This window comes from Pelophylax lessonae (genome assembly GCF_965119305.1).
Source record: "Pelophylax lessonae genome assembly, chromosome: 5".
NCBI lineage: Eukaryota > Metazoa > Chordata > Amphibia > Anura > Ranidae > Pelophylax > Pelophylax lessonae.
Window position 1 is genome coordinate 331,552,643 of NC_138772.1, and position 14,285 is coordinate 331,566,927.

The window sequence follows — 14,285 nt, forward strand, 5'->3', positions numbered from 1 at the left end:
TTGGAACCATAGTGTCGGAGTACAAATTTTCCCTTATAATGCGATATTTGCACTTTGCCAACAATGAGGATTTTGATGAAACATCTCATCCGGCTCCGAAGCTGAAAAAGATCTGGGACATTTATCAATTAATTTTGAAAAACTTCCAGCGGTCCTATGTCCCAGAAAGAGACATTTGCATTGACGAAAGTCTTATGGCGTATAAAGGGAGACTTAGCTGGATCCAATATATTGCGTCCAAGCGAGCACGCTTTGGAATAAAATCCTTTATGCTGGGTGAATCCAGCTCTGGCTATATTTGGAACTCGGTCCTATATACCGGAAGAGGAACTAAGTTCAACCCAAGGTTCAGCAGCTATGGGATGGCAACTGCTTCTGTTCTGACGCTGATTGAGCCTCTGCTGGATCAGGGGTATTGTGTCACTACAGACAATTTTTATACATCCCCAGAACTGTTTGAGTTCCTCCTACAGCATAAGACGGATGCTTATGGGACCGTCAGAGCAAACCGGCGTGACATGCCCCCCAGCTTTGCCAACAAAAAACTCAAGCCTGGAGAGTTAGTTGCCTGGCAGAAAGGCAAAATGTTGGCACTTAGATGGCGCGACAAAAAAGATGTCTGCCTGATGAGCACCATCCATAACACGGCCACTGTCATGGTCCATACAAAAGGGGGAAAAGATGTGCTGAAACCGCAACTGGCCCTGGATTACAATAACACCATGGGAGGTGTGGACAGAGCTGACCAGGCCATGACCTTCTATCCAGCAATGCGGAAACAGCAGAAGAAATACTATAAAAAAATTTTCAGACACCTCCTGGAGCAATTATGGAATGCCTTCATTCTGCTAAAAAAGAAAAGTGACCAGCCTATGATCCATGCGGACTTTGTGTGGAAAATTGCGGAGCTGATTTTTCTCAGGCACCAGACACCAACTGTAAGTCGATCCGGACACCGTGCGGCTGGTGTCGTGAACCCCGAACGACTGACCGGTCGTCATTTTATGGACCTCATTCCGCCGATGGAGAAGAAGACTGCACCCACAAGAATGTGTGTGGTGTGCTGTTCCAAGCACGACGACACCGGGGGGAAAATAAGAAAAGAAACACGGTACTACTGTCCAGACTGTGATGTTGGACTTTGCGCTGTACCCTGTTTCAAAATTTTCCACACCCGGGACGTTTATTGAAGCAGTATGAAGAGTAATATTGCATCCTTTTTGGGAAAAAAAAAATATATTGCATCCTTGTTTGACAAAAATAAATGTCAGTGTTTTTGATTACATGATTTACTATCATTTATTGAATAAAAAGTGTTATTTTTTGGAAAAAAAAAGTGTTATTATTATATTATTATTTTATAGTTATTTATTATATTATAATTTAGGATTTTGTGTTTCAAACTTTATCATACTCGGGATGTTATAAAGAAGAACACACGGTAAAAAGAAATCATTAGTAAATAGCTGGTTTGGGCTGCTCATTCTCCAGAATTGCAAGCAAAATAATGGTACCGCTTTCAGCACCTAAAATCCGAAAGAATCATACCGCCAGGGAGGTTAAGTGTCCACATTCCCACTGTCACTTGTAACTTATTTTTTTTTTTTGCTTAATGCTAAGTAAGTTCTCTCACTATTTAATGTTTTGCTCATACAGTGTATTTCATTCCCTAAATTTGTAGGTGTATGTAGTGTTTTGGCTTTTTTTTTGCATTAATAACATTTAGTAGTATATATGTATACACTATGTTATCAAAAGTATTGTGACGTCTGCCTTTACATGCACATGAACTTTAATGGCATCCCAACCTTAGTCTGTACAGTTCAATATTGAGTTGGCCCACCCTTTGCAGCTATAACAGCTTCAACTCAGGGATGGCTGTCCACAAGGTTTAGAAGTGTGTCTATGCGAATGTTTGACTATTCTTCCAGAAGTGCATTTGTGAAGTCAGGCACTGGTATGGACGAGAAGGCCTGGCTCGCAGTCTCCGCTTTAATTCATCGCAATGCTGTTCTTTTAGGTTGAGGTCAGGATTCTGTGCAAGCCAGTCAAGTTCCTCCACCCCAAACTCGCTCATCCATGTCTTTATGGACCTTGTTTGTACACTGGTGCGCAGTCATGTTGAAACAGGAAGGGGCCATCCAAAAACTGTTCCCAAAGTTGGGAGCAAGAAATTGTCCAAAAGGTCTTGGTATGCTGACAACTTAAGAGTTCCCTTCACTGGAACTAAGGGACCAAACCCCAACCCTGAAAAGTATCTCCCCACCATAATCCCCCCTCCACCAAATGATTTGGACCAGTGCACAAAGCAAGGTCCATAAAGACATGGATGAGCGAGTTTGGGGTGGAGGAACTTGACTGGCACAGAGACACAAAGTCCTGACCTCAACCCAATAGAAAACCTTTGAGATGAATTAGAGTGGAGACTGCGAGCCAGACCTTCTCATCCACATCAGTGCCTGGACTCAAAAATGCGCTTCTGGAAAAATGATCAAACATTCCCATAGATACACTCTTAAACCTTATGGACAACCTTCCCAGAAGAGTTGAGACTGTTATAGCTGCAAACTGTGGGCCAAGTCAATATTGAACCCTATGGACTAAGACTGGGATGCCATTAAAGGTCTTGTGCGTATAAAGGCAGGCGTTCTAATGCTTTTGGTAATATAATGTATATACTGCACAATTAACTGAGCGTGTTGGTGAAGTTTAAGTGGGTCCCATTGTTCAATTTCCAACTTGTTATAACATTTTCTAATAAATAGAAATATAATGCCTTAACTAGGAACAGATTGTTCTAGGAAAGGTTTCTACATCCAGTCTTTTATCACTCTATTTTGTTTACAACCCACCAGTTAATTGTGGCAAACATTCAGTATTCAGTAGTAGCTGTGTTCCAACCACCTATACTATTGTTTATGTAAGAATGTGATATCAATTATGTGCCAATTCTCATTTACACTGAAATATTCTATTCTTCCAAAATGTTCAATATTCTTTACACATAGCTCTTTACAAGCTTTTAAGATGCTTATTATTTTCTGCTGCCACCTCTGGTTCCCTACCAACAGACATGTTACATTCAAATATTTCTACCATTCCTAACCCAGGGAAAGATCCCACTACCACAGTTAACTATAGGCCCATATCACTTTTGAATCTGATGTTAAATTATTTGCCAAAGTTTTTGCAGTTAGATTGATAAACTTTCTCCAGTCTTTAGTACATCCCGACCAAGCAGGGTTTGTCCCTTACAGACACGCTCCAGATGCAACTAGGAGGGTTTATATTCTTGTGTACCAGGTTGCCCATATGCGGACGCCTTCTCTGCTTCTATCACTAGACCCACAGAAGGCGTTTGATAATGTGCATTGGGATTCCTGAATGCTGTTCAATTTTGACATAACTGGATGGGTTTAATCAGTGATACTTTCTCTATACTCCAATCCATCAGCTAGAGTACTTACAAGGGGGACTCTTTCTAAGTCTTATGGGATCTCCAAAGGCACCCGTTACCTGGGAATAAAACTAGTCTCCTTCTCGAATCAACTATACAACCTGAATTATCATGCCTTCCAACGACAACTGCCCCAACATCTAAGTCAATTGCGTGTATCTAATTTACCCAAACAAGGCAAGATTGCCTCTTTCAAGATGATCGTTCTGCCCAAACTCATCTACTTATTTTGTACAAGATGATCGTTCTGCCCAAACTCATTTACTTATTTTGTACATTAACGATTCCAATCTCCCATACCTTTTTCACCTTGATACAAAGACAAATCTCAAGATTTGTCTGGGATGCAAAACCGCCCAGATGTGCTGCTAACCACATCCTAATAAGACACTATAAATTAGGTGGAGTGGGACTCCCCCACACCTGTATCTATTACTATGCCTCAATCTTAGACCAACTATACTACTGGTGGCACCCCACCTCAAACAAGATTTAGTCATCCATGGAATCCTCATCCTATCTGCCTAATAACCTGATAGACACTCTCCTTCTCACTTCTGCAGGCTTCCCCCATCCCACGTTGACTACTTTCCCTTCCAATAAAGAATCCTTACTTGCCTGGAAAAAGTTTACCTATGACTCCTCATTAGATCACCCTTCTCCCACTCTCTTGATTCCTCTTAAAGCACTATCCAGACATCTGACAGACATCTGACTTAGGATCCAACACTGGCGGACACATGGGATCCATACTTTATTGGACCACACTTCTAACCATTCTCTGAAAACTTTCAGAGAACTCCAAGATGAATACCATCTTCTGAACTCAGATGCCTATACATACATACTTCCTTAAAGCTTCTAAACTCCCCTCAGTGACTGCAATTCCTGAACCTTTGCATCAATTCTTCACTCACCCCTCTTATCCCAAGCATAGTATCTCCACAATATATGCAGCCTTAAGTGACAATCGCCCTTACTCTCAACTCACTTCCCTCTGGAAATGGTAAGAGGAGCTAAATGACCATGCTGACCCAGAAATGTGACAACGAGCCTTCAGAATTACTTCCCACTACTCCAATTATTGGAAATCATATCAAAAGACCCTTCACAGGTGGTTTATAACTCCCTACCCTCTCTCAAAAATCTACCCAGGAAGCTCCCATACCTGTTGAAGAGCTTGTGGAAGTATAGGTACTATTGCACACCTATGTGTAAACTCAAGTCACATACAAATTTGTTATAATTTGATTGCAAATTATTAATTTATCTCTATATTATATACTTTTATTGTGGATCACATATTTAGCATAAGTCACATATTTATACATATATATATATATATATATATATTTCTTTGCACCTTATTTGCAATTTTATTTATTCACTCATGCACTTTAAATCCTATATTTAATATATTATCTATTTAGTGGAATTTGGTTGAGCGCAACTTTATATTTAGCAATATATATATATTTTATTTATATACTATTGAACACCTACTATGGTTTTTTAGATCCTTAAGCTCTTTCTGGAGACAAATATTTTCCCTGATTTCCTCAATTTCACAAACCTCCACAGCCCCTAACCTATCGCAATCTCTTCTCCATTTCGGAATAAAGAAATTTCCTCCTAGCTCGAGGTTTGTTATAATACATCTATTGCTTGCAGCCAAATTAAATATCATTAGGTTGTGAAAAACGCGAGATTCCCCCACCATCTCCAGCACAATAGGAGACCTTAATCTTCGATGTGAGATGGAGAAATTAGCAGCTAGAAAAAATGCATAAAAAAGTTCCTTTCTATGTGGTCAGGTTGGTTAATCATCCAAAATGTATGGTGCAAATGTGAAGTTTTCGTACTGTTGATCTAATTTATTTCACTGATTGTTATGCTGGTGCTTCCCCTCCTGTTTTTCCCCCACCCCTTTACCCCTTCTTTACTACCCCCGTCTGGAGTTCAACATCCGATAACATTCTTGAGATTGTTTGTATGTCACCTGTTCAACGCTTAGTTACTATATTATTTTAACAGAATTTCTTCAATGCTCCTGTCGGAACATCTGGTTTATTGTTATTAATTTGTGCCAGTTTCCTTTCTATGTGAAAACCTAATAAAGAATTATTGAAATTAAGATGCTTATTATTTACTAGAAATGCAGCCTTCAGTCAGTGACTGATGTGTCATACTGTAGTAATGAGTCATGTTCAAACAGCTTTCTATTTACAATTACAATTGTAAAGGATTACAATTTCCTTCAGTAACTGTTTCTATTTTCATAACTTTTGTAACTTTTCATCTGCAATTATTTTTGCATTTTAAAATGAAGCTCAAGATACAGGAATGCTACAAAAAAATGAGAGCCATTTTTATGCATTATTAATAATATAACTGCAGTCATCTACTTTGCTAGAGCCTGACTAATGTGCTTATTCCTACTTTTCATGAGTGTACATACGTCCTATATGTCCCTGCCAAATGCAATGGTTAAGAAAAGTTAGAGTAGAGGTACAAGGACAAATGTAGAAACAAAAATATATTTTAGCCAATGGCTATGAGCTCTGACCAGAGTGTTCTTGCGGGGGGCCGTCCTTTGTTAGAACGCAATAGAACAGCAGGGGAGATAGCTGTATGAACGTCAGATACTTTTTACAGCGGCTCCTCCTGAGCTGTCAGTTTTTTTTTTTGTTCAACCCTGCTGCGTTGATTAAAAAAAAAAAAAACTACTAGTGTGAACCAGGCTTAGGAAATGAAAGATCCTTAACCACTTGCCGTCTGCTCACGTTGAGCCTACTGCGGCAAAGTGGTTCGTTATCGTCTGACGACGTAGACCTACGTCGTCAGTCACTCTCCTGTATTCAGGCTCGCTCCCGCTGTATTCAGTCACAGCGGGAGTCGGGCCAGGGGAGGAGCAGCGGTGATCGCCGCTGCTCTTCCCCGATCGTCGGGGAATCGAGTGTGGAGATCCGCCCGCCTGTGTAAACACAAGCGGGCGGATCTCTGAAGTGACAGGCAGGGTCAGATTGCAGGGTTCAGCATAGTTGAACCCTCGATCTGTCCTTGTGTCACACAGTCACCTCCCCCCCCACACGTTAGTAAGCACCAAGCATACATTAACCCCTCCCTCTCCAATAACATTAACCCCTTTCCTGCCAGTGTAATTTTTACAGTAACAGTGCATATATATATAGCACTGATTACTGCAGTAATGTCACTGGTATCCCCAAAAGTGTCAAAAATGTCAGTCAAGGATCCGATCTGTCCGCCGCAATGTCGCAGTCCCGCAAAAAAAATCGCAGATCGCCGCCATTACGCGCTAAAAAAACCCCACCAAAAATGACAGAAATCTTTCCCTTTGTTAGTAAACGCAATAACTTTTGCGCAAACCAATCAAAATACGCTTATTGTGATTTTTTTTACCAAACATAGGTAGCAGAAAACAAATTGGCCAAAAGTTTCAAAAAAATTAGATTTTTAAATTTTTTGGGGGGGAAATTCATATAAAAAATATGAAAAATATTATTTTTTTTAAAAAAAAAAACGCTCTTTTTTTGTTTATAGTGCAAAAAGTAAAAATCGCACAGGTGATCAAATACCACCAAAAGAAAGCTCTGTTTGTGGGAAAAAAAGGACGTAAATCTCGTTTGGGTACAGCATTGCACGACCGCGCAATTTCGTTAAATTCGCACAGTGCCAAATCGCAAAAAGTGGCCCAGATGTAAGACAGCAAAATCCTCTAGTGGTAAAGTGGTTAACATTATAGTACAAGCCCAGATGAATGGAACTAGCTACTACTTGCTCTGCCTTGACTTGGACTATTGAAAACCTTCACACATGTATTGGGTTAATACCTTTAATGAAGACGTTTTGAATATGAACTCCTTTTTTTGTGCCATTTGACCTTATTCGGAGTTATTGCCACATTTCTAAGCTGTCCATCAAAACTGATATTTGGATATACAAACCATATAACACTGATTATGGCTTAGAATATTTGTCTTTTATTCCTATAGTTTATATCTTTTTCCAAAGAAAAAAAAAAGTTGATGTTACTGCTTAAAAAATGTTAGCTTGATCTAAAACTATTTAATAAGAAATATAATTTAAGACATGAGTGACAGACTAGATAAAAGACTTTCAAGCCTTCTATCATTCTGTATGCAGCATTTCTTCAGTGCAAAAGTGTGCATATAAATAGTTTTGTTTTTTTTCAAGCAAGAACAAATATCTTATGTGCATACTACTTTTATTTATTGAGTTTGTTTTTTCTGTATACTGCAACTCAGATTTTAGTTAAGGCCGCGTTCACATGGGGTGGATCCGTTTTGACGGACTCTGCTTGCTCAGCGGGGATCGTTCTGTTGATCCCCGCTGAGCAGGTGACTGACAGGTCCATCTCCACTCACTGTGCAGATACGGACCTATCAGAGTTGCGCTCTCCTGTATGGGGAGATCGGCCTGTCCATTTACATCTGATCCCATCCGACCCCCTGGATGGATGACGAACGTATCGCCGTCCGTTTGTTTTCAGCGGATCTTGTCGGATTGGATGCCAGATGGGTGTCCGCTAACATCTGCTTCCCCATAAAAGACAATGGGTGGCCCGATCGGATCCACCTGAGAAATGGAAAGGCGGACCCGGGCAGTCGGATCGTGTGAAAGGGGCCTTACTTAGAAGTAAATAACTCAAGCACCAAAACACCCAAAATTTGGGCTCAACAAACAACAATAATATTATGAATGATCAAAAACAACTAATCAGAAAGTGAGGCATCTCATATCCAATAACACACAGTATTTTATTCCATGCACGTATCACAATAAAGGACAATTGTACAAAACAAACCTAAAAATGACCCCTTCAACCTGCTTTCAAATGGCATCACATCAAAAAATCTATATGTTGTATTAATTATAAAATTCTGGCTCAGAAAGTTCCTACAGTAGGTATCACATACAGATATACTGTAACAAATGGATTCCAGTTTACTCAAACCCTTAGATAAGACTGGCAAAAGGGAAACTCATTGGCATACATATGAATATTAGCAATGCATATAGATGACAAGCTAGGAGTTTTGCAGACTTACATGCTAGTCCATATACAGTACATGTACTGTATGTAATAAATTCAAAGGTTGATGATAATAACCCCAGATATGCATTTGTTATATGCACATATATACACCACCAGCTTGTTGTGTAAAAAATAATTGTTGCCCAAGAGTACAGTGTAAGTAGGACTTACAGTGCACCATTGACACCAACGCAGGGAGGGGCTACTTGTCACCAATGAGGAGGGGTTATTACTGCTGCCACTCCCACCAGTGAAGATGTTCTAATTGCACCCAATGACACAGATAAAGGGAGTGATTATTGTAGCTGACAGTGCCACCAATGAAGTGGTCTTTTTATTGCTGCCACTGACACCAGTGAAGGAGGGAAGTGTTATTGCTGACACTGAGACCAATGAAGTGTGGGGATATTAGTGCTGCCACTGACATCAATGTTGAGGGTTATTAGTCTTGCTTTACCTCATCCAGCTCCTACTTCCAGAAGTGACTTGGCAGCCTTTCAGTCTTCTTATGTGAACCCAGAGCAAGTAAATTATGTATGCAATAGAAATTTGGAAAAATGCTAAGTCACTGTTAGAAGAGAGAATCATGTGACATAAAGTTTTTAAAAATGTAACTACATCCTGATTAGAGTGCATTTGTCAGGAAGTTTGAAAACAAATTGCTCTACAGTGCCTTCAGATACAGAGGTCAGTGGTGGCTTGTTTTAAAGCTCACTTTCTGCTTGTGAACAATGTGTAAAATGCATGAATGCTCATATCCTTGCTACATGTTCATTTTAGAGTAGAATATACACAGAATGTTCACATTCCTTAGCCTCCTTAATAGTGGTCATTTGGTTAAGAATACCTTGTGAGTAAGTGAAAAGAAGACTTGAATGTGTTCCTTGGTAATGACACGATTGTTTACAATTATCTCTTCTTAATGGATTTTGTATGTCTTTTTCGTTGTCTGGCTTCTTCTCATTATAACTTGCATAGGTGAGAAATTCTTGTGGTAGCTGAACAAAAATATCACATTCTTTCTGTTCATTTATGTACAGTGGCAGTTTTATGATCTAAAGTAAAACAAAAAAATTAACTACACACAGGCCTGAAAATGATGTAGATAGCAGGTAAAAATCAATGTATTCTATAAAAAAATATGGTATCTTGTACTGATTTACAACTCACAGCGTGTAGAATGAATATCATATTCCATCAGACATCAGATAATGTTTGCCAGATTCAGTTGTGTAGGGCAGAAATAAGAGTCTGTAGATCCTTTTTAACCATGCCAGCCATGCCAAATAATCCCTGTTTGAGCTTTCTGGGAGGTAGAGTACAGCCATGGCCAGAAGTTTTGAGAATGACACAAATATAAATTTTCACAAAGTTTGCGGCCTCAGTTTTTGTTATGGCAGTTTGCATATACTCCAGAATGTTATGAAGAGTAATCAGAAAAATGGCAATTAATTGTAATTGTCCCTCTTGCCATGAAAATTAACTTAATCCCAAAAAAAAAACATTTTCGCTACATTTGTGAAGAAGGCTTCAGGGCACCTAAGAAAGTCCAGAAAGTGTCAGAACTTTCTCCTACAGTTGAATCAGCTGCGGGATTGGGGCACCACCAGTGCAGAGCTTGCTCAAGAATGGCAGCAGGCAGGTGTGAGTGCATATGCACACAGTGAGGAGAAAACTTTGGGAGAATGGCCTGGTGTCAAGAAGGGCAGCAAAGAAGCCACTTCTCTCCAGAAAAAACATCAGAGACAGACTGATATTCAGCAAAAGGTACAGGGACTGGGCTGCTGATGACTGGGGTAAAGTCATTTTCTCTGATAAATCCCCTTTCTGATTTGTTTGGGGCATCCATAAAAAACCTTGCCCAGAGAAGAAAAAGTGAGTGCTACCATCAGTCCTGTGTCATGCCAACATTAAAGCATCCTGAAACCATTCATGTGTGGGGTTGCTTCTCAGCCAAGGGAGTGGGCTCACTCACAATTTTGCCTAAGAACACAGCCACGAATAAAGAATGGTACAAAAACATTCTCCTAGAGCAACTTCTCCCAACCATTCAAGAACAGCTTGGTGAGGAACAATGCCTTTTTCAGCATGATGGAGCACCTTCCCATAAGGCAAAAGTGATAACTAAGTGGCTTGGGGAACAAAACATTGACATTTTGGGTCAATGGCCAGGAAACTCCCCAGAGCTTAATCCCAATGAGAGATTGTGGTCAATCCTGAAGAGGCAGGTGAACTAAAAAAAGCCCCACAAATTCTGACAAACTCCAAGCATTGATTATGCAAGAATAATCAGCCATCAGTCAGGATGTGGCCCAGAAGTTGATTGACAGAATGCCAGGGCGAATTACAGAGGTCTTGAAAAAGAAGGGTCAACACTGCAAATAATGACCCTTTGCATAAACTTAATGTAATTGGCAATAAAAGCCTTTGACACTTATGGAATGCTTGTAATTAAACTTCAGTATACCATAGCAACATCTGACAAAAAGATCTAAAAACACTGATGCAGCAGACTTTGTGAAAATTACTGTTTGTGTCATTCTCAAAACTTTTGGCCACGGCTGCAGATAGATTTGTTTGGATTTTTCATGATTCATCTCTATCATATACCTTATCAAGGCCTGAAGCAGGGATGTCTCCTAAGTGATCCCTTTACTTTTTTTATACATCAGATGATCACTAAAAGGATCCTGCACAACCAATCAATTTTAACTTGACACGGGGGTCATATTAGCATGTGGAATGATCAGTTGTATCCCCAAAACCTCCAGATGGTTAAACAGAACTGATGTTTTACTGCACTTGAGCAAAACATCTTGGTCACCAACCTGGTTTCAGCTGTGAATGGAGAGTGAAGGAACAGCTTAATTTGTATATACAGTAGTTCAAGCTATTGATTAGGAACTGCTCTCCTGATTTTAGGACACAGTTGTTAGGTATTTATACTGCATATGATTTTTAACAATATCATAAAAAGGCAATGCAGTGAGGAACAAACTAAGGCATTAAGGCAGGCTAAGTACACAGGCAGGTCATCTCCCCTGTCCTATCCACTGTTGCCAGATGCCATGGCTGAGATTCAGTGCAGAGCTAGAGTGAAGTACAGGCTTTAGATGTTTTTTTTAAAATAGGGAAAATTTGGGTCATCCCTAGCTCATGGCACCATTTATGTTTATGAATGACGATCCTAATAAAAACTGCAAAAAAAAACAGTTGCACCAGAAATCTTTTAAAATATATTCCACAAAGGCACATTGGTGAGAACCTTTGACCTTACCTTTCTCAGGATACAATGTTTGAGTCTGAGCAGACAATCACCAAACACTGTCAAATACAGATGGGGAGAAGACCATTACCCTGCATAAGCCCTGATACAGACTGAAACTGAGTTTATGCTTTTCCCTCAGTTTAATAACTATTTATTTATTTATTAATTTATTCATCACTTATAAGCCTCTGGATTGGCAATATATACTTTTAAACTATACTAAATCGCACTTATCACCCCTGAAGCGCAGTATTCCCCCCATCAATTGCTAATCAGACTGTTTAAGGTACCAGTTATTATACGAGCAACATCAGGGGTAGAATTGGTTGATATCAGTGGTGTGAGAGAGAGTGGGGTACCAAAAGAACCTATGATTTTGACCTTTATGAAGAAAGTAACAAATTCTCATTAAGTGTTGTTTAATTATTTGATAAACCATACTACATTGTAAAGTTGTAAACAGCATCTTACTGGATACACATTCAGAACAATGTGCTATTAGCCAATCTGCAACAACTGTACATATACTGATAACCCTAGCTGATTGAGGTTTATCGTTCTAATGTATCATGCACACTGGGTATATAGCCCTGCTGTATGAGGCTCTGGAGTTTAGGTGTGGGTGCAATATATAGGCACACTCCTATAGCCTCTTTACAGCCACATCCTGTCTACAGATATGCAATCTGCCAATGGCTGCCTAACATTTCTTGGATGGAGGAGGGTTTTCTGAGGCTGACAACCTTGGCCGTGCCTGCATAATGTTTGTTGAGATGGCCACTTGTACTGTCCAATGGAAACCCATGTTGATGAGTGGGTACAATTGGGATAAAGGGACAGATTGTTGTCACCTTATAATATAAATTTGAACAAGGTTCCTCATTACAGGATAACCAGATATTATGTAAATGAAAGCTGCAACTTTAAAATGTTAAAATTACTTTTGGAGGTGTATATATAGTTATATACTTCAAGACACGTTCAACTGAAGAAGGAGTGTGCATGCCCTGCCCAGGCCCTTGTGCAGACTCCGAAACGCGTCTTGAAGCTCCCTCAGCCATCTTGCCAGTTCCCTGCCGCTGACGTCAGATGCCTTCCGGTTCCCTCCACGGCCACATCTTTTATTTTTTTATGTCATAATAAATCATAGTTTTATGTCATAATAAATCATAATCTTGCACGCAAGTGGTGCTCTTCCCTCCTCCTTTATCTGTTTACAGTTGTCTTCACTCTGTTTGAATGAGCTGACCCTGACCTGCGGACCACACTTGGATTGCTTCTAAGAACTGTCAGATATTTGCACATGGACTCATTATCCCCCCCTGTGCAAACTGTTTTTTCCCCACCTGTGTACATCAACACTTTTATCTGCCATTGTTTCAGCTTATATCTATATGAACTTTTTGACCTCTGAGCGCCTAAACCAGTCTCTGTATCCATTCACACCTGAGACCTTGTAACACTAATGAGGCACATGACACTGGGGAGGGAAAATGGCTAATTGGGCCTAATTTTGACATTTTAACTCAGGGGTGTACTCAGTTTTGTTGTCAGCGGTTTAGACATTAATGGCTGTGTGTTGAGTTATTTAGAGGGGACAGAAACTTTACACGCTGTACACTCACTACTTTACATTGTAGCAAAGTGTCATTTCTTCAGTGTTGTCACATGAAAAGATATAATAAAATATTAACAAAAATGTCAGGGGTGTACTCCCTTTTGTGAGATGCTGTACTTTTTCTATGTAACCGCTGCTTGCATGCGCTGCCTTGTTAACTTGAAGTTACCATTAAAGTTACATTTTTTTGTTAGTACACTTTCTTTCATATTGCATTTTTTTTTTTTAGTATTTATTTATATTTTATATATAATTGTAAATTCCCATACCTGAAAATATAAGTTACATAGCCAGTGATCCAGGTCTGTTGTGATAAGATCTTCAACTTTATTGAAACGATTAATCCTCGAATCATAATGTCCCCTTAAAAGTGGGCACCTGTACTTGCCTTCCAAGACATTTAGATTATTGTCACAAAGTGGGAAGATTCCCCATCCCACTGCTCGATCGATGTATGAATCTTTTCCATGAAGTAGGTACAGTTCAAGGAGCAAAGTCATTCCAGACTTTATTTTCTTTTCAGTGGGCAGCAGCTATAAAAAAAAAAAATGTAAACAGGAAAGCAGTATTCAGTAATTAATGCAAGCTGAGAGCTCCTTCCAAATCTACCCAGCTGGAAAATTATTAAAGAGGAGAGCCACACACATCAAAGGAAATTCAAAAAGCGTTTCTGTCATAGGTCCCAACATTACTTGTGACAATCACTCAATTTTTATCATGCTTTATATCTCAAACTTCTAAAATGGCTTTGCCTGCCCCTCCATTTAGTAATGATTTTAAAAATGAGAATTTACTTTCAAGATACAATGTTTCTCTGGGACATCAGGAACTAATTATTGCAGGTATATATAAATAATACATATGG

The 14,285-nt window shown here is 39.5% G+C and overlaps 1 protein-coding gene across 1 annotated transcript in view; it reads right to left on the bottom strand.

Annotated features, from left to right (window-relative positions):
• The window catches only part of LOC309556798 (uncharacterized protein), a gene marked incomplete at both ends in the record, with an annotated part of 256,883 nt that overhangs the window by 200,068 nt on the left and 42,530 nt on the right, over nt 1-14,285 (bottom strand). Inside the window, 2 exons of the mRNA XM_082259313.1 lie at nt 9,382-9,589; nt 13,690-13,953. Coding sequence (XP_082115439.1) covers nt 9,382-9,589; nt 13,690-13,953 — 472 coding nt within the window. The remainder of the gene's footprint in view (nt 1-9,381; nt 9,590-13,689; nt 13,954-14,285) is intronic.